At 40.9% G+C, this 21,726-nt stretch overlaps 3 protein-coding genes across 3 annotated transcripts in view; 2 read left to right on the forward strand and 1 right to left on the reverse strand.

The window, feature by feature from the left end:
- Positions 1 to 21,726, forward strand: part of LOC311342149 (extracellular calcium-sensing receptor-like) — a gene marked incomplete at both ends in the record, with an annotated part of 96,242 nt that overhangs the window by 68,154 nt on the left and 6,362 nt on the right. The gene's annotated exons all lie outside the window — the stretch shown is intronic.
- Positions 1,060 to 5,073, reverse strand: LOC311342144 (extracellular calcium-sensing receptor-like; the record flags this gene model as incomplete). The annotated part of the gene is made up of 9 exons (XM_084466981.1): positions 1,060 to 1,970; positions 2,056 to 2,179; positions 2,287 to 2,514; positions 2,832 to 3,107; positions 3,413 to 3,619; positions 3,879 to 4,148; positions 4,270 to 4,356; positions 4,480 to 4,771; positions 4,964 to 5,073. The coding sequence occupies 9 exons, from the start codon at positions 5,071 to 5,073 to the stop codon at positions 1,060 to 1,062; spliced, it is 2,505 nt and encodes an 834-aa protein (XP_084323107.1).
- On the forward strand, positions 6,711 to 21,120 carry LOC311342336 (extracellular calcium-sensing receptor-like; the record flags this gene model as incomplete). Its single annotated transcript, XM_084467187.1, has 15 exons — positions 6,711 to 6,714; positions 11,536 to 11,797; positions 12,112 to 12,580; positions 12,664 to 12,816; positions 12,919 to 13,119; positions 13,237 to 13,492; positions 13,625 to 13,836; positions 13,935 to 14,065; positions 14,262 to 14,358; positions 14,435 to 14,558; positions 14,841 to 15,313; positions 15,402 to 15,482; positions 15,665 to 15,993; positions 19,258 to 19,780; positions 20,995 to 21,120. The coding sequence occupies 15 exons, from the start codon at positions 6,711 to 6,713 to the stop codon at positions 21,118 to 21,120; spliced, it is 3,441 nt and encodes a 1,146-aa protein (XP_084323313.1).

Below are 21,726 nucleotides of genomic sequence, written 5' to 3' on the forward strand. Positions count from 1 at the left end.
GTCATCTCGTCACTCTCCCTGTGGCCTATTTCAGTAAGTGCTCTGCCCCAAGCTGCCCAACTTTATAGAAGGCACAAGATCCACCCCTTTGTCGACTTAAGTCATGGTTTGAACTCAAACTTTTAAACCTCCCATTGTAGATGACGTAGTATTCCAGGCCATTCCAATGGGAACAAACTTGTTAATCTTTGGCAGTAGGATGCAAATGTCACAACATACAGTCAAAATATGGCTTTTTTTAGCTGTTTGTGCAGTCGACCATTGCTTCTGTCCCAATTGTTCATGCTATGTATACTGTACATAGCATGTATACTGTCCACAAGGAGGGGGTAGTATCCTTGAATGAAAACACCAATCTGGCTGATCAAACCATCATTACAGCTCTTGGCTTCCCTAAAAATGTGCCCAAAGGATGGATTATTAACATAACAGTGAATTGCCATTCAAAATACTTTACAAAATGTCTTATCACTAGGACCAAATAACTATTGTTTACATTTGTGGTAGGCTCTATAACAATTATGATAGGTTACCTACACACTTTGTGCTTGGCCCCCTAAATAACCATGCGGTAGAAAAGTGGCTATGTTTTATTTTGATTATGTTTTATTTGAGGCTGTTTTATTTTGATTATGTTTTATTTGATTATTGAGTTTGCACTGATTTACAGAAAAAGTGCTTCCATGTTAATTCCTATCTCTGACCTTTGTAGCTCTGTGACATCAAAACGGTACACTTTGCTGTTTTAACTGTTGGAGTACACAATAGCTCTTCTTCACACCCAAAATGCATTTTTGGATACATACTTACCATGTTTTAATCTAACAACAGTTTTTACAGTGAATTTCACCTTTAAGTAGTCACAGGTGACCAGAAAACCCTCATCTCTTTTTTTATTTCGTACAGGTTTGTTGGTGAACTGAACATCACAAATACAACTGATTTTAAAATGAAATGATCAAAGAACTCAAAGGTAATGTAGTCTAAATTATTTGAGAAACATTCACACAATCAATTGCTTCAAAAGAAATTGAAAGAAATCTATGGCTATAATTTATATTATTTTGGGACACCTCGTCCCATTATAGCCTTCTTAGTGTTTCTCTCTGGTTTAAGCAGTATTATAAAACACTTTGGTCCGAATAGGGCCCCTAACAGGCCAAAACTAGATGCTAGAATTGCAAATACCTCCACAGCATCTGCATATTTACCAGGGGAGTTGATATAAGCGGGGATAAAGGCTATCCAAACAGCACAGAAGACTAGCATGCTGAAGGTGATAAACTTGGCCTCATTGAAGTTATCTGGCAGATTGCGTGCCAAGAATGCAAGCAAGAAGCTAAGAATAGCCAGTAAGCCAATATAGCCCAGTAATACTCCAAATCCAACTGTGGACCCCACTACACATTCAACTATTATCTTGTCATTTTGATACTCTGTGTTTTTATGCGGAGCTGGTGAGGAAGACACAAGCCAGGTTGTGCATATTGCTGCTTGGATTAAAGTCAGAAATACAACAGTCCCTCTCTGTTGAACTGCCCCAAACCACTTCAGACTACTGCCACCAGCTGGTTTGGAGGACTTGAATACCGCCAGAACAACCATGGTCTTCACCAGGATACACGAGACACACAGCACAAAGCTGATCCCAAAAGCTGCATGCCTCAATTGACAAGTCCAGAGCCTTGGTTGACCAATGAAAAGCAAGGAACACAAGAAGCATAGTTTGAGTGACAGCAGAATGAGGAAGCTCAGCTCTGAGTTGTTGGCCCTGACCACTGGTGTGGTCCGATGATGTGTGAAGATTCCTAGCACAATTGCACAGATAAGGGTACCTATCAAAGAGGCCGTTGTTAGGGATATGCCCAAGGGCTCATTGTACGAGAGGAACTCTATAATTTTTGGCACACAGACGTCACGCTGAGGGCTGGACCAGAAGTCTTCTGGACAACTCAGGCACTCCGTCGAGTCTAGGAAAAATAAGGTTCAAATGTAAACTGGAGAAAGGTTACACTTTCCCACAGGATCAATTACACTATTAGATGTTACACAAACCTGTCAAATTGCTAATTTCTCCTTCTGAACAAGGGATGCAGTCGAAGCAGCAGTCAGGCTGATTCTTCCTCCTGGCCATGCGGGTGCCTGGGGGACAGCTCTCACTACACACTGATCGAGGTGGCTGAAGATTAAATATAAACTTTTACAAATTGTTCATCGGTGAATAGCTCTTAACTTGAATAGCTCAACAGTTGTTGAATATAAAATAGTTGGCTTGACAGACCAGACCTTTTTGGGCACAAAATTCCAGAATATGATGTCTTCTTTGAGTGTAGTTTCTACACCTTTGGCGGCGGTCTCCTTGACAACTCCAACATTCTGAACGAATGTGCTACCGTCTGGGAGCCAAAGCCAGTTCATTACATCATAGATCGGTAAAGCGTCCCCATTCTCATCAAATGACACTTGATCCCCAAAAGGTGTGGTAAAGTTGATCCTATCCAAGTAATAAAGTAGCTAGAAATAAATCGCAAATTACATTGTTAAACTCTGAAATATAAAAATACAAATAATAGCTTTTGGACGCACGTGAGGATTGCACAAAGGTCAGCTCAAATATTTATCATTCAAATTATAACTATTGATATTATCTCATTATTAATATTATTATTCAGTTACTAGATCATTATTCTGATCATTATGATTAATAATTATGTTATTAATAATAACACTAATAATATTATTAATAATAATTAAAGTAATAAGAATTAAGTATTTCTCTTGAAGTTGGGAAATCTCTAATGGTTACATAGAGGCACACAATTTCACCAAACCTGCCATGGCTCTAGTCTCTGTAAACTGGCGCAGGTTTGCCCGACAAAAGGTCCCCTCCCTGGAACACACCTCAGCATGTCATGGAGGGCATGTGCCATGGCATATACCGCCTTGTACACATTATATTCTGGCCTGAGGTCCGACACATCCAGGAACTCTGTCTCTGCTGTTGCCAGGTTCTCCTGCCCTGTGCACTGTCTCCCCCCTTCATTGGTCCATTTGGGCGGTGCAGGCGGGAATCTACACTGGAACGTCTCCTCCCAAAACTGCTGCACCTAAAAAACATGTTTAGTCATAGGAGTCCTGAATGTGCTACTCATTGCTCAATGTTTAAATCTATTGATCTACAAGTTTATTTGGTAAAATGAATGAAAATTAAAAAAACATTTTACTTAAAATACAATAATCAATATGATAAAATGAGGAACCTATGGTAAAATTCTTCTTTTTGGTACAATATTTCAATCTACTTTTCTTGTTAACAATATAAAATGCTACAATACCAAACAATATAACGTTGTGTATCACAGTAGATGATAACATGATTCTTTGCTTTATTTAAGGAAATAAATGTATTCACTAAGTTATTGTCCCGGCTGCTTAGTGTGTCATTGTCAGGGCGTATTCTCAGCAGGAAGTCCCTGAGTCCTGGTATCTCCCCCCGCCGGATGGCAATTCCCAGAGTGCCTGCAAGGAAAGGCATGTAGCTGGGGATCTGGAGCACAGTGGTGGAAGTCCAGGCTTCACTGGCCATCCACTGGAGGCCTGTAACATTCTGCCTTACCAGCTGTGGATTGGAAGGAGTAAAACATAGAAGCTTCTAAGCTGTCTATTAACTATGTATTGTGTCAACCCATATTTTGTAGTGTCAATATTGCTATTCACCTTTTTAGCTCCTATTATAATTGCATGTATTGTATGTATGTATGTATGTAACAATTGCAATATGTGGTTATAGCACAATGCCAACTAATTAGTATTTTTGAATGATAATTATCATTGTAAAGTTGCTAATTATGGTTGGCAGAACAAAATAAGGTCCTAACCTCTCCCATGAGTTTAAACATGTGATTCTCATGTGCGAAAACAATGACCACACGGGATGTGGATTTCTTCATTATGCCAACGATCCTTTGAAGTTCACCGGGGTTGTTTCCCCACGGCAGAATCTCTAGATAAGCCAGACAGCCATCACCAGACTGGGCCAGCTCCGACTGGAAGGATCGGGCTACATTTAGACCATAGTCATCATCACTGACCAGCAGGCCAACCCAGGTCCAGCCAAACCGCTTCAGAATCTGGAGCATAGCTCGCACCTGGTTAGGTTCAAGTAAACATTAAAGATTCTACACATGTATGTCAAAATTATGTTAATGCGGTGTAATATCATAATGTATTAAATAATGACGACTTAAAGCTCTCTCTCTTTAGGTTCACCTGAAACGCATCACTTGGGATAGTTCTAAAAAAAGATGGGAATCGCTGCCTGTCGCTGAGACAGGAACATGTGGCAAAGTAACTCACCTGCGAAAACATACAGAGCATACATAACGTGTTCCTTTTACCGATACAACAAACAAAAATATATGTACATTTTTGTTGAATTTCAAAAAAGTAATGTCATTGGAAGAAAACCTGAATACTTACCATGGGCATTTTGAACAAACCAAAAACACTGGAGATGGCAATCGTATGAGTGGAGTAGGTATCACCCACGATCCCCACCACAGGGGTTCCTCTGCAGCTTTTGGCCAGGTCAAACTTCTCCTCTTTGCCACTGGCCATTGAAAAGGCAGCTCGGAAGGCAACTCCGAGGGAGGCACAGTTGTCATGGAGTCTGTATCCCAGTGTCACGTTTGGCAGAAGAATGTCGCTCCTGTTGATCTCATCTACTGCAAACAGCATGGTCTGGGAATGCCTGAACCCTTGAATGTCAAAACTACCACCAACCATTATGACAATAATCATAAAAGAATAACAATATCCAAATATTAACCATAATCTTGATCAAAATTATACTCACAGCTAAAATCATAATTGCAATCATAATAATTTCAAAGTCATAGCAACCTATCAATACTGTCATAACAACAATCGTTTCAACAACAGTTAAACATATACTTATTCTTACCCCTGGCAGATGGGCTGCTGTGGTTTGGAGGTAAAAAAGGATTTGGGGAAGATAGCGGTGTAATGGGTCTCAAACAGACCCCCCAGCACAATGTCTCCCTGTTTATACATGCCATTAAGACTAAATGGTTCCTGTAACTGACAAGAGGAAGAAAGAAAGCACAAGATAGGACATAAAGATAGAGAGAGCAATATCACTAAGCATATACATACAATGTATCTGACTAGCAAGGCCGTCATCTCGTCACTCTCCCTGTGGCCTATTTCAAAGTGCTCTGCCCCAAGCAGCCCAACTTTATAGAAGGCACAAGATCCACCCCTTTGTCGACTTAAGTCATCGTTTTAACTTTTAAACCTCCCACTGTAGATGACAAAATTGAAGAATATAGTTACGTTTTTTACATCCACTGTAATGTAACTATTCCAAGCCTTTCCAATGGCAACCGACTTGTTAGTCTTTGGCAGTTGGATGCAAATGTCACAACATACACCAAAATATTGCTTGTATGAGCTGTATGAGTTTGTGCAGTCAGCCATTACTTCAGTCTGAATTGTTCATGCTAGGTACACTGTAAAAACTGTTGCCCAGATCTAACTCAATAAAAATAAGGCAACATTTTCCAACCACTTTTTGTAAGTTTAGTCAACTATTTGGTATTTTGAGTAAAGAGAACTTAATACGCATTTCGATTAAAATCAATGAAAAAAACATGAGCATATTAAACACACAAGACTTAATTAAAATAAGTAATATTTAAATAAAAATATATATTTTTTGTACTCTATTTTATTAATTTTGACCAATTCATCCTTTCTTTGTTTTGAAAATGGAAACCGCTTAAAATAATTAGTTAGCATAATAATAAAAAAATCAAGACATATCAAAATCCAACCTTTATTAAATCATTACCATATCAATTAACAGTGGCAATGAGAACATTTTAATTTAAACTCACAGATCCCTCCTTCTGGCCAGCTGGAGCTTGTGTGTATAAAACATAAAAAAGACCTGCAGATTATTATTTTTTTTTTTTATACTGTGTACATATTATTAATAAAACATTTGAACGCCTTCACAGTATTTGTTGTTGATTGTTTACCGTGTACATAATATAAAAACAACTTATCCAAACAGTGGCAATGAAGATGCACCATATAAACAGTCAAGAACATCTGTACTTAGTGCATACAAGAATGCATGGCCTCAGATTATTATGTGCTGCTTAGAAGAACATTCAAGAGTACTTTTTTCTTTTTACTCACATAAACAACTCACAGATCCCACCTTTTGACCAGTTGCAGCTTCACAGTGGGGCAATTTAGTGTGTATAAAACATAAAAAAACACACCAGAAACAATGACCTGCAGCTTTGTGTAAAACCTGATCAGGACAAACCGTTACAACATTCTGAAGAATTCCACTCAATGTACAATGTCGAATGATTTTGAACAGACAGAAAGAAAGAAGAAAGCCTGTGGTGACGCAGGGTATAATCACATATCAGTGTGGAAGAAAGAAGAAAATAGCTGTTCATAAGTGCAAGCTGACAGTCATGGCTCACTGCCTAAGCTAGAAGCTTGTTTTTCAGAGTTATGAATTTGGGGGTCGGTTTGGGGCGCAGTGTGTCGAGTCCCACAAAAAGTCTTTGAAACACCTCAAATGTTTTGGAAAGTTTGGATGGATACTCAAGATTAAGTGCATATGTCAACCCCAGGAGTAGGCAGCATGCTCTGGCCAGGTTTCCAACATGAGTAAGTACCGGTACTCCCTCGATGACGATTCCTACTGCATTTGGCTCATGACAGATGTAGATGCTCATGTTCCTCAGTCTCAGGTCCTCGTGAACAATGCTCTCTGCAGTTCCCTTTGAGTTACAAAAACAAGAATTTAAAAATAAAAAAAACATCTAATTTTGTATATAATATAAGTTGTGTGACTTATTCAGATAATGATTACTTTTGTGAAGACCATTTTGAAAACTTTTGAATTCTAATTTGAGATCTTGTACATTAAACTTGATACAATAAAAGCATTTCCAGCCACATGCTTTTTATTGGCATTTTTAATTTGCATATAAAAACCTGAATAGAACCACCAGAAATAAAAAAATAAAAAAAGAAACAAACAGTCATATGTTACATATATATAGTAAATGTTTTAATGCTTGTTTAAGGGGAGTATTTTTTGAATTGCATTGTTTGTTTGTTTTTTAGGGCAAACAGAAACACAAGACAGAAAGGTATCACTCGGTGGTGCTGTGCTAATCGGCTATCCTGGGGCTCCTGCCAACTAGCTGCATGCTCGACCTCCACCTGACAACAGCTGGTTCAGTCAGTTCACATAAAAATAGACCCAATTTAAGCTTGTACATCAGACTGATCCAAACCTGGTTTTAAACAATACTTACACTGTAGTCAGAGATTAGCTCCTCTCCACTCTCTCCCATGTACTCTATGAGGCATCTCAGAGTCACATCTCTCTTCATCACTGCAGAGGCACTTGGGTCCTAGAGTTAATAGAATAATAATAAATTAATTAATTTTGTTGGGAATTTTACTCCAAATCTGTGATACCATTATTCCTTTAGAACAGCTCTCAAACTGTTTTACATCAAGGACCCCAAAATTGACACAAATTAGACCATGGACCCCAATTGGACAAAATTTTGAAGCAAACACCAAAAATACACAAATATTTGTTAGGATACTGAATAAAGTTTTGTACATTCAAATTATTAAATCTTTGGAAACATTATAGAGAAATTCTCTGGAAAAAAGTGGTACAATTTCTCCAAAAACATTCAAACATTTCTAGGAAGAAGTGGTAAAATTCTCCCCCCAAAAAAAGTAAAACATCTTCTAGAAAAAAATGGTAAAATTTCTAAAAAATATATATATATTTTTTTTTTATCAAAAAAAAAAAAAAGTGATGAAATTTCTTAAAGGGATAGTTCACCCAAAATTGAAATCTCACTCATTATCTCCTCCCTCTCATGTGGACTAAGGGCTGGGAGAAGTTTCAGAGTCCTCCGTGGCTTCTCTGAGTTACAGGGGGTCTCAGCGTAGCAGTGCATGTCCATATAACGGTTGCAAATGGATACCAACTATCTTCATAACAAAAAGACACCAAAAAACATCTGCCCGTCTTGTATTTAAGCCCCGAAATACGAAATTGTCCCAATTTTTTTTTAATAAGTCTATATTTCAAGTGGACGGACCCTGGTTCATCCAAATTTGACGAACCAGGAGGAGGAGCTTCCGCTACAAACAAGCTTGAAACATACTTATTACATTTTTTCTGCATTTTGGCGCTTCAATACAAGACGGACATTACATACGAGCAGCATGGAGGTATTTGGATGTTTTTTGGTGTCTTTTTGTTACGAAGACAGTTGGTATCCATTTGCAACCGTTATATGGACATGCACTGCTACGCTGAGACCCCCTGTAGCTCAGAGAAGCCACGGAGGACTCTGAAACTTGAATTTTGGGTGAACTATCCCTTTAAAAGAAAAAAAAAAGTTGAAAGTTGAAAAAAAATGAAAAGAAAGAATTCTCAAAAAAAAAAACAATTCTAGAAAAAAGTGGTAAAATTTCAAAAAAAAGTTGTGGACCCCCTTCAACCCTCTCAAGGACCCCTGGGGGGTCCCCGGACCCCATGTTGAGAAACACTGCTTTAGAGCATGATTACAGTCAGTTTTAAACTTTTAAACCACTTTTAACCCACCTGTATCAGTTGCATCAACAGGTTCTTGATGCGCTGACCAGTCACTCCTCCTTTTGCACTGAAGAGCTCCAGGAGCTTTGGAGTGTACCTGTCCAGCTGAGACATAAATGTGGATTCCAGTGGAATGGCAGTGCACCGTCGGAACTCTACATTAATCTGTAAGACAGCAAATGTTAACTGTTACTGATATTAAAGGCTTTAGTATACATTTTCAGGCAAAAAGTGAGTCTAGTATGCCATGTCCAGGTCACAATGGAAACTTGGTCAGGAAAAATAGAATAATAAATCACTTACCTGGAATGGTTCGAAGAGGGCAGGCCATCTTTCCTTAAATTCTGCCACCCCAGGAGACATGGCAACCACTTCCTGTCTTCTCCAACTGTATGTTCTGGCCATCATATCATTGATGCTCCTGGCGCAGTCCTTTCTCTGACAGGCTGCAATTAGGTCAAGTCTCAGATTCTCAAGCGTGTCATCTGTTTCACCATGTGGACACACACAGTATACACACACACACACACACACACAGGTAGCGGACAGTAAAGCCAAGTTCAGACCAAAGATTCGCGACGCAACGACTTGCAACGAGACGGTTTTAGAACGTCGCAGGGGAAAAGTTGCAGCAGTGTGAACTGGTCGTCGCAAGGCGTTGCAAGGAGTCGCCAAAGATTGAACATGTCAAATCGCCAGGTCCAGTTTTAGAACGCAACGATGTGGCTATTTCTCTTCAGCCAATCAGTACACAGCACAGAACAATTTAGGCTTATTAAATAGGCCTACAAGTTGTAGATGCTAACGGTATTATCTTTGGTTCCAGAACAACGATTGTAGATAATGTTAGGCTTGAGCTGATTCATTTACATTATTTTAACGGGACCACCGTTACACATTAGCCGTTGTTAAGGTTACATGCTGCCAGTCCGACAGTCCTGTGCACGTATGCAAATTAGCCATGTGCGCCAAACAGAAGAAGGGCCCTATCTTGCGCCCGGCGCAAACCTGATTTTCCCCCGCAGCAGCCAGGCACCACTACACTTGCATGTTAAAGCGGCTAGTAAATAGTAAATGCGCTGATATCGCGTACAGTAGCAGTTCTATTTTTAACGGAGTTGTTGCTAAATCACGTGAAGCTCAACATAGCGGATCAAACCAGTCAGGGCTGGTTTGATCCACAAACCAGGGCAATACGTCGTCGAAGCGCTGATAGTTTTTTGTACAAGTCACTATATATCTTTAAAATATTAAACTACCACGCAAAGAAAACGCTAATTATAAAGTGCACAGGTATAAACAGTGTTTGGTTTAAGTTAATGAGCTGTTGGAGGTAAGAGCACATGTGAAATAGCGGCGACGGGAAAAGTAACCAACAAAATATGTTGAGCCATGCTTTTGCAAATTGCAAATGCATACATTTAAATTCTGGCAAAATCTGACTTTTAACAATATAAATTGTTACTTACATGAGTTCGGTAAAGTGTTTTCCGCCGTGAAGAAAGGGGTCTTCAGGAACACTCCACAGTGAGGCATGCCCGGGGCTTGTCTTCCGTACGTTAGCTGCGTGCAGGTGGGCGGGTCGTGACGTTTTACGTCTGATATAAACGTTTAAACTGAGTTTAGTCAAATCAATTTATGTTGAAGTCCAATAAAATTAATTTAACCCCTTAAAAAAGTAAGTTACGAAAATATTCACACTTTTTACTTATAGATAACTCAAAAAACTAAAAAAGAAAAATAAATTGATTTATTGGAATAAATATATTTTTAAAAATAAAGTAAATTGGACAATACCACTGAAAGACTTTTTACAGTATGTCCACAAGGTGGAGGCAGTATTCTTAAAGGACAATACCGGTTTGGTTGATGAAACCATCATAACATTTCTTGGCTTCCCTAATAATTTGCCTTAAACTGACCGAACTGCATAGGTCAGTAGGCTACTGATCATTAACATAACAGTGAATCACCATTTAAATAATAATACAAATACTAATATTCAAAAATGTCTAATCGCAAGGACCAAAAAGGAGGACCTATTGTTTCGATTTGTGGCAGGAGTGTACACAAAATGCTCTTCGGCAAAATTAGCACAAATAATTTTATTGATTTTGACAAATTATATTGGCAACCGTAGGAGGAAGCTGAAAACGTATCATCACATAGTATTTCACTTTATATTATAATGTGATATGTCTTGCTGTTGGATCTGCTAATGTCTCATTTGCAGTTCAGTGCGCAATCCACTAGACTAAGTCGTAGTGGTAAAAGGTATAATCGGTTTTTTAAAGGGCCTCATATTAATACCCTTTACATAGTTTTTTTCAAACCAACAACAGAAAATAACAACAGCAGAATAGACTACATTCATTGGCATATCATGTCCTGACCTTTGACTTACATTTGTCTCAGTTCCTCCCCCCCCCCCCCCCCCCCCTTCTGATTGGTTCATATAAGTATCAGCTGATTATAGAAGGTTCCTCAGTTTTATATATGCCAGGTCACCACCCTTTCGCAAACATACGTTTCTACCATATTCCTCTGTTCCGACATGCAGAAGCGGCAAATTAAATATTCAGTCTTGTGCACTTACATTTTTTACAAACTCATATTTATCACTATCAAACTTTCTAAATGCTTATTTGAGGTGCTTAGGGACTTTTACATTTTTTTTGGTTTATTTTGTTTGTAAAACTTTTTATTTTTATTTTTAATTATTTATCAGCAACTATATTGTGCCATTATGGAACCAGTTTGGCCGATACATCCACCGCTGGTGGTTTTCCTCTGGCAACCTCTCTGGCTCCTGCCAAGCCTCCACATTTTGATGATCTCTCACCTGTTTCAAACAGGTGGGTCCGAGCTGAGTTTCGGCACAAGAGCTCTGGAGGAGGAGGAACATGTGATGGGTCCACTGTCTGATCTGAGGACAGAGGGAGTAAGAGATGTTGGTGTATCGCTCTTGTCTGAATGTGTGATTCTGGGAAACAGTGAGCTGGTGGCCCTTCACTCAGAGGGAGATGTGATCATTGGTGGATTGTTCCCTGTGCATTACCTTGTTCCCAACTCCATGAACACCTACAATAGCAAACCCCAGAACCGACCTTGCAACGGGTAAGCAGATGGGTATTGCAGAATATATGTATATATATTTTTGTTTAACTTTAAGCTAATATGAACGAATATGAATACACAAATTATGATTTTTATTATATTAAAATCTATAATAATATATTTAAAAAGTATTTGGAAATGTTGCAGTTTTAAAAAAAACATTTTACAAAGCCTTTCCTGCACAACTTACATTATTCAAGATTATTCTAAACATTTGGTTCTCTATGTTTTACAGGTTGTATTAAGGGGTTGATTGTTGACCACTATTTTAGTGCGTACTCATTCCTGTTGTTTTGGTTGTGCCTCTTTTTCAGGTTTGACGACAGAGCGTTCCGGTGGATGATGACAATGATCTTTGCAGTGGATGAAATTAACCACAACCCAGCTCTGCTTCCTGATGTTAGGCTTGGCTACCACATCATGGACAGCTGTGATCATGTCCACACCAGCCTCAGGGCTCTTTTCTCCATATTCTCTCACAGTATGAAAAGACAAAACGCAATGGGTGAAGATAGGAAAAATATGAATAATTTAGAAGAGAAAATAAAGAATGTGCAAAGGATGTCGAGGACGATAGCAAATGAAGGTAATAAAGAATGGGAAAAACTTGACTTCCCTGATGAGGACAGAAAGTCTATGAGGGGAAATGTAACAATAACAGAAAGCACCACAGATTCAGGAAGGTGTCTTACTGGATCACCAATCACGGCTGTGATTGGCCTTGCCTCTTCATCCCCTACTGGTGCTATAGCACACATTCTGGGCCCCTTCAGCATCCCTCTGGTGATTATAACCTTGCGCTGTGAATCCAAATACTCAACCCAGAAATGACACATGTTGAAAAATGAAATGTCATATTTTTTCAGGTTAGTTATTTTGCCACCTGTGCCTGTCTCACTGACAAGCATACCTACCCATCATTCTTGCGCACAGTGCCCAGTGATCTGTTTCAAGTCAGCGGTCTGGTTGAGCTGATCAAATTCTTTGGATGGAACTGGGTGGGCACTGTAGGGACCCCGGTGAGATTAATTGTTAAAATTGTTACAACTATTAACTCCAACCCAACTAACCCAACATACACCATTCATGCTGACGTCACCTGTGTGTTTCTGATTCATCAGGATGACTACAGTCGTTATGGAATCCAAGCGTTCTCTAATCAGTTCAGACAACTGGGAGGCTGTCTTGCATACCATCTTACTATCCCACAATCCCCTACCTTGGGTGAGATTGGAGCCATGGCCGACACCCTCCAGAGTTCAAAGGCTAGAGTGGTGGTGGTCTTCGCTACAGAGGGGCAACTTCTGGAGCTGTTCTCAGAGGTGAGTCGTGCTGCCCATGACCCCAGTGTACACAAAAGGGTATCGATTGGAGCCCAACAAACAAATGATGCCATATTCTACCTAAAATACTAATGTGTACCGTTTCCAACCCACCAGCTTGCGGCCAGGAATGTGACTGGAATCCAATGGGTAGCCAGTGAAGCCTGGGTTACCGCTAACGTGCTAACTGCACCCCAGTTCCACCTCCTCCTGCAAGGCACACTGGGTTTCTCCTTCCCAGGAGTTTACATACCTGGTCTGAGAGAGTTTTTGTTGAAGGTGCGGCCTAAAGCAGAGCCTGGCTTTGAGTTTCACAATATGCTATGGGAGGAAGTGTTCGACTGTAGGTTGGAGTTCACGGCAGATCCTTCCAGTGTAAATGCCAACAACTTCGATAGCACAATCAAACAGAATGATCAACATGAGTCTAAGCTGAACACACGTCTTAAAACATATGTGGGTGAAAAGAGGACTTTCCTGTTGTCAGCCCATGAAAACAGTACAGGTGTACCTGAGAGGCCTGTGTGCACTGGCTCAGAGGATCTCAGCAATGTGCACAACAGTTACACAGAGCTGTCCAAAGTCAGAATATCTTATAACGTTTATAAGGCTGTGTATGCCATCGCCCATGCACTGCACGATTTACTGGAATGTGGTTCTGTTGGCGACACCATGGCTGAAGCTGGGTGTAAGCGAAATACATCAAAACCAAAAGAGGTGCATAAAACAGCAACATGCATTAACATATTGGCCTTAAAGTCAAAAATCCCTAATTGTTATTGGTGACTGTATCCTGTTTTTGTTATATAATGCAGCTATTGAGCTACCTGAAGATGGTTAATTTCACCAACCAGTTTGGTGAAAAAGTTAATTTTGATGACAATGGAGAGCCTGTGCCCCTATATGACGTTATCAACTGGCAGAAGAACAGCAAGGGAGAGATTAGGTAACCAAAAGGATATAATGACAAATTAAAAAAAATAATAATAATTAATCAATTTACTGAAATGAACAACTGCATGTTCAATATTGGAAAAATAAATAGAAAAGATGATGTTGATTTAACATTATTTCATGGCTATTAAAAATAAAATATTTTGCCCATTTTCTCATGTGTAAATGTGTTTTCCTATATAATTAAGATTTGTAAAGGTGGGAAGCTATGATGGTTCGGTCCCAATGGATCAGCAGCTACAGCTGAATCAGAGTAAAATTGTATGGACAGGAGGCCTATCACAGGTCGGTTATGGACCCCATCATTCCCATGAACTTAACTGTTTCAACTGTTTCAAAGCTGTGTTTTCTTTGTTTTTAGGTTCCTGTGTCTCTTTGCAATGATCCCTGCCCGCCTGGAAGCAGGCAAGCCAGACGCCCAGGAGAACCTCAGTGCTGCTTTGACTGCTTACCGTGCGCAGAAGGAGAGATAAGCAACCAAACTGGTACACAGATGTGCTGTTTATTAATTGATTTTCATTTATTTTTTAATATTTTTTTTATGTCATCTATTATTAGTCATAAACAGTTGAAGAAAACTGAACATTCCATAATCATAATTTTAAAGAATAATTATAGTCATCATCATCATCATCCCCATTATAATTATAATTATATTATAATCAAAATAAATCTAATTTTGAGTTCCTTGCCCAAAACCTATGGAAATGTAGGTTATAGTTAATACGTAAATCCACCGGTTGCATTTACTTGTTTTCCACACACAGATTCGACAGAGTGTACAAAATGTCCAGAGTACTACTGGTCTGACAAGAGGAAGGTGGAGTGTGTGGCTGGAGTGGACGACTTCCTGTCCATGTACGACACCATGGGCATCATCCTGATCAATCTCACCCTGTTGGGGGTTGTCATGACAACCGTCATCACTACCATCTTCCATCACTTCCGCACCACGCCCATCGTCAGGGCCAACAACTCTGAGATCAGCTTTCTGTTGCTAGTGTCACTAAAGCTGTGTTTCCTCTGCTCCCTGGCCTTCATCGGCAGGCCTTCCACATGGACGTGTAGACTGCGCCAGGCCGCTTTTGGTGTCAGTTTTGTTTTATGTCTCTCCTGCCTTTTGGTCAAGACTATTGTGGTTCTGCTGGCCTTCCGGTCCACTGTGCCAGGTTCTGGAGCTATGAAGCTCTTCGGCCCCTCCCAACAAAGGACCCTCATCTTGTGCACTACTGCACCTCAGGTGGGCCGTGGGCCGTTAGGATTTCAAACACAGCTGGCCATTCATCTCTACTTGCTTGCATAAATGTATTTGCTTAATCTCCACTCAGGTTTGTCTCTGTGCTGGTTGGCTCTCAGCAGCACCCCCATTCCCATTCAGGAATCCAACATACCAAGCCTCAACTGGGAAGGTAAATACTGAATATATAATAACCATAATATAACTATATAATAAAACACAGTTATAACGAATAAACATTTTTAATTTGCATTGCTTGGAAAATATAAGCTTGTTCAGAAAGTCTAATTTGTTTAGAAATGATCATATCATAGAAAATCCTGAATCACTGACATTCTTCTTTCTTGTGACCAGATCGTGGTGGAGTGCAGGGAACCTTGGCCCGCTGGGTTCTACCTGGTCCTGGGCTACATCGGCCTGCTGGCGTCCCTCTGCCTCCTCCTCGCCTTCCTAGGCCGCAAGCTGCCCGACACCTTCAACGAGGCCAAACTCATTACCTTCAGCATGATCATTTTCTGTGCTGTGTGGCTCTCGTTCATCCCGGCTCACGTCAGCTCCCCGGGGAAATTTACTGTGGCCGTGGAGATATTTGCCATCTTGGCCTCCAGTTTTGGGTTGTTGTTATGTATATTTGTGCCTAAATGTTTTATAATTTTAGCGCAACCTGAGAAAAATGTCAAGAAGCGAGTGATTAAATCTCCCAGATAAAACAAACTTGTTTAATTAATCAGAAGTTAGTTATCATTTACTGCAATATCAACTAAATGATCATGAATTGATCATCATGAAAGGGCTAGCCATATTTGCTACATTGCATTTTAATCCTGTTTGTATAGCATGACAGCAGTTTCTCTGACAGCTGCTGTTGCTTTGGTTTATTTTAATCTGCATAAACTGCACAATGAAAGTATTTCAATAATGAAAATGTTTTAACAATTTAACAATTTAACAATTCTTTGGGATATAATTTGAATCAAATGTTACATCAAATCTATCTCATAATTTGTTTTATTCTGTTTTATTCTGCAGAGATTAAAGAATCCTTTCTATTAATGCACCTGCTGCAGTAATTTCTAACACAGAATCAGACAGCCATCATTGCTGGCCCAGAGCTAGCTTCTGTCAACTGTTTAGCTAGTCGGGCTGAGCTGTGCATTGTCTTATGGGTAAAATAGTCAATGGTAACTTGAGATGATCGTGTCACTGTCAACTTTATGCTTAATTTAATATAATGATTGTGTCAATACAATGGACAATGTTTGTTTCATTTGATGCTCATCTTATTTTTCTGTGATTTACAGAAAAAGTGCTTCCATGTGAATTCCTATGTCTGACCTCTATAGCGCTCTGATCAATGCTCTACACTTGGCTGTCTTAGCTGGAGGAGCCCTAATTGGCTGCACTCCCGACCCAAAAGTGTTTTTTATTGACACATACTTTAAAATGTTTTAATTTCTAATGATTTTCCAATGACTTTATTAAGTCATGTCAGTTACGGATGACCAGAGAACAGAACAAACATGCTAGAGCTGTAAGTCTGAGGGACATACTATAGGGACCTACTATACACAGATAAGAAGGGGGTGGACGGACGGTGAAACTGTGAGAGTTGGCAGCTCTGGTACCAGGAGAGGGTGTTTGGTACGCACTCCACACGTAGCATTGTTTTAATAACATCTGATGTTATGAAACTGACATTTCACAAAGGAGATCCCATTTTCAATACAAAACTTCTTAAGCACAGCAGTGTTTTTTGCTCCACCTTTTGTAAATAAAACTGCAGCAGCTTGACCATGGGCCGATTGAATGTCTCACAGTAACAGACGTTGCGATCAGCTGATTTTGCTCAGTTCTCCAGTGTGTACGTGGTGCACAGCGCAGACAGTGCACATGAGCGCACATTTTAGGGTGCTTTCACACATACAGCATTTAGTGCACACTAACTGAGTTTGGTCCCTTGGTTCGGTACGTTTGCGTTGTGAATGCGGTGTGAATGCAACCGGCGCACTTTGGTGCGCACCAAATCAGCCGTCCGAGACCTCCCTGAAGAGGTGGTCTCGATCCACTCCATCTCCCTAAATTTGGTGTGGTTCCTCTGGTGTGAAAGCAACCGAAAAAAAAATGGTCCAAAACTATGCATTGTGGGTGTTGGGAGCACAAAATTATGGGTCAAATTATTCATTTTTTATTTCCTGTTGATCTCACGCTTACCCATTTGTTTATTCATCAGCGGCTCGAGATGAAAAAAGCTCCAAAACCCTCAAACCGCGGAGAAACGTGGACTAGTGAGGAGATAAAATGCCTCATAAATATTTGGTCGGATCAGCACATACAGGAACAACTTGCCACGACCCATAAAAACAGCGACGTTTATGCGCTATTCAGCAAGCAGCTAAGGGAGAAAGGTTATCTGCGGTCATTCAGGAGGCGGGCACATCTCTTTGAATAGTTTGCTGAAAGTTACTATGGAAGAAAATTTACCTTACATTATTATGTTGACATATACTTTTTATCGGGCCTATATGCTATATAAATATAACAATGGTGGAGAAAAGCTTAAAGAAGACATGTCACCACTCCTCTCTAACAGTGGCCTAGAGTGGTGCCAGAAAGTCTGGTGATTGGCTTGATTGTAGCAACTCACTGACATAGAGGTCAAGAATCAGGGTGAACTGAGGTTAGCCTAGTGACAAAAGAACAGCTGGACACTCCACTTGATGCCATAAACTGTTGCTGACCCACTCCCAAAAAACTCAGACATGTATGTGCAGGAGATCCAGATGGGACAAACATTCTTGATGGACAGAAAGGGATACATAAGGAGCAGCCCGTGACCAGCTCTGGAGTTCTTTGCCAAACCAACTCGGCTTTGCTCTTACTTGTTCGTGAGTAAAAATAAAGTCTTTTGTCATTCTTGCTCCGGTCTCCTCGAACTCTCTTATTTAAGTTATAGTATAGAAGAAATTTACCTCTACATCTCATGGTAATATACAATTATTACCAGGCCCATATGCTATATAAATATAATAATGGTGGAGAAGGGCTTAAGAAGGCAAGTCACCTCTCCCCTTTAGACTGTAGCCTGGAATGCCAAAAGACCTATAGATTAACTTGCTTGTGTTTACCCACTGACATAGAGGTCAAGGATCAGGGTGAATTGAGGTTAGTCTAGGGACAGAGACCAACTGGACACTCCAATCTAGTGTCGTAAAACTGTTGAACCTGTTGGAAAAGCAGCTGAACCATTCCCAAAAATCCTAGCAAGCAGAATGCGGGCCAAGAGAGAAACTAGAAAAACAACAGACTGTGAAACTAGTTAGACATTGTATGAACAGGGGATATCGTAAATAACAACACTCTTGATGGCCAGAAAGGATATATAAGGAGGTGCCCGTGACCAGCTCGGGAGTTCTTTGTCAAACCAACTCGGCTTTGCTCTTACTTGTTCGCGAGTAAAAATAAAGTCTTTTGTCATTCTTGCTCTGGTCTCCTCGAACTCTCTTATTGAAGTTATAGTGTTAAATGCGGTTTATCTACCACAATAGTGTTAAATGCGGTTTATCTACCACATTACCGACACATAGAATGTAATAGGTGAGAATCAGCCCCAGGAGCGCAACGAAAATCTGTCGCTCCATTTTGTTCTCGGAAGTGGCCCGTGAGTGGCGTGAAACTGGCGTAGTCTTCGCGGTCTATTTTGGTTTGCTTGGTCTATTTCGGTTCGTTTAGAAATATGCATATGTGAAATCGAACCGAACCAATGTCTGTTTGCTACATTGTATCATTTTTTGGCCTGATTCGGACCAAAGCAATCTAACTATATGTCTGAAAGCACCCTCAGTGTGCTCATCATTCGTATTCGTATTCGTTTATTTATTTTAATCCTATGTTTTTCTACTGCTGCTGGGCTATTGCAACAAACTTTCTTCTATGGGGGATTAATAAAGTTGTATCGTAGACAACCATGGTGGGGCCCAAGCATCGGGCGGAGACCCGCCAGAGGGGTCCGACCTAGCCGCCGTGTATAAGCTCTTGGAGCAGGAGGCATCCAAGCAGGAGCAGCACTGGAGGAGTGTCCAGATGCAGCTGAACCAGCTCAGGGAGGACATCAAGGCGGAACAGAGGCCTTCACCTGTACGACCAGCACCTGAACCGGCAACTGCACCAACTCCAGCACCGGCACCTGCACATGCACCTGCACCGGCCCCAGCACCTGCACCAGTAGCGCCCGTGACCTGGCCAAGGGCGGCCATAACCAAGCTGGAAGAGGATGACGACATCAAGCAGTACCTCATCACATTTGAGAGGCTAGCAATGGCTTATCGCTGGCCAAGAGAGGATTGGACTCTCCTGGCCAGCGATGTGCCCTACCTCACCGGCAAAGCATGCAGCGCCAATGTGGCGATAAACATGGATTATGCCACAGATTACATCCGAGTGAAGGAAGTCATCCTTCACAAGTGTGACGGGGTGAATTATTAGTTTCAGTATAGACTTAGGAAACATTTAAATATTCATTGGTTACATACACTCCCTCCCCAGAGGGAGCCGGTTTGATCTCGGGGGGACTTTAGGAGGTTGATGGCGAGGGTGGTGTGTTGAATGGGCGTGGTCTCACACTGGAGCTTAAGGCTAGAGAGCTGGACCGAAGTCCCACCACCTGCGTCTAATGCATAATTGGACGAGCAAGCGTGTTCATTCACACTGATCGGCCCATCGCCGCGAACTGGGGCTACGGAGAGCAAGTACATTGCCCAAAGACGTGGCGTGTCAGGATTCATTGCGCAAGGTAGCCACTCGTTAGTCTAATTGCACTTGAGCAATACTTCTGTTTACATTTCCCGCATATTTATTACAAATGGTGTGCCATATGTATGATTGATTTTATGTTTAACTTACTGTATAGTACAGGGAACGTTTAGCTGAAGATTATATGCTTCTATCTGTGTGCAATTATGTGTGCTTTTGGTCTGTTCCATACGTGGCGTGCTTCTGAGTGTTTGTGCCGCTTTCTCCCCTGTATAGTTTACCTCCAAGCTTCTTTGGGAACTTAATTATTATATCTATTTTGGTTTGAAGTTCATTTCCTTTGTTTCTTTTGGTATGGGGGGTCCTAATTATTAGGGCCTGGTCGAGAGCGCGTGTTGCCCATTAACCTATGTTCATGGTAGCTCATGCTAATAAGTTTACTGTGGTTTGTCATTTGTATTACTATTTGCTTAAAATATCTTGTTGCGCTGTGAATCGCCATCTTTTGAGTGCTGTGCAATAACTGAACTGATTGAATAAGATTTTGGGCGACTGTGTTTTTGTGTGACGTTGAAGCATTGATGTGGGTTGCTATTGAGTTGCAGGTAGCGCAACCATGACCAGGTCTTACCTCTTTGTTTATATTTACTATATTTATTGTGCCATAATAAATTAAGATTTATCTTTTCTATACCAGCGTCTTTGTGGGTCCTTTAAGATCTGTTGGGGAAGAACTATAGAACTAGATTTTCACTATATTACACAAGTATGAAATCAACGAGGAGGTGTACCGGAGGAGGTTCCGTGAACCGGACGTCAGATCTGATGAGACCCCCCGTGAGCTGTACACCCGCCTCAAAGATGTTTTTGAAAAGTGGATTAGGCAGGAAAATAAGTCAGTATAAGACGTTGCCGAAGTTCTCATCCTGGAGCAGTTTCTCCGCACCCTGGCTCCAGACATCCGAATCTGGGTGAAAGAGCACCATCAGAGCGCAGCAGAGCTGGTGGAGAACTTCATGGCGGCTTGGCGGGCCCTACTCTATTCCAACAGCACAAAGTAGGTCTGGGGGTTTTGGTCATGTGAGTAGTCGAAAGACCACTGTGCCCAATAGAGTGCCTGCCCAGAATTCTTCTAGGTATGCCAAGCCTAGGGTAGTGCCAGAGCAGAAGCCTGGAGGACCGGTGGTCTTCTTCGGGGTCATATTAAGCCTGATTGTCCCAAATGAAAGCCCAAACACTCTGACCATAACTGTATCCCAATATCAGGGGATGGTGATACAAGTTTTAGGGGAAGGCTACAGACTACCACGGTTATAGTTAATGGGAAGGAAGCCGTTAGCCATAAGCTGTTAGACACAGGAAGTACCCAGACACTAGTCCAGCCCCACCTAGTGGAGAGAAGGGACTTTGTGCAGGGTAGGAAACTTAGAATTGTATGTGTAAACGGAGCTGAAGTCTACCTAGATGTCAGCTGTGGGAGATGAACATGAGTCAGATGTCAGAGGGCAGGAGTACCAGATGACCAAAGTTGATGAGATCTCTACAGAAGTACCTCCTGCTTTGTCAGGAGAGAGCTACTTAGTAAGAGAAGGACTGTTGTACAGTCAGCCAGGAGAGGGCAGGGCAGAGCAGCTGGTTGTACCTAAATAGCTCAGAGAACGGGTGTT

This window comes from Micromesistius poutassou (genome assembly GCF_964030765.1).
Source record: "Micromesistius poutassou genome assembly, chromosome: 4".
NCBI lineage: Eukaryota > Metazoa > Chordata > Actinopteri > Gadiformes > Gadidae > Micromesistius > Micromesistius poutassou.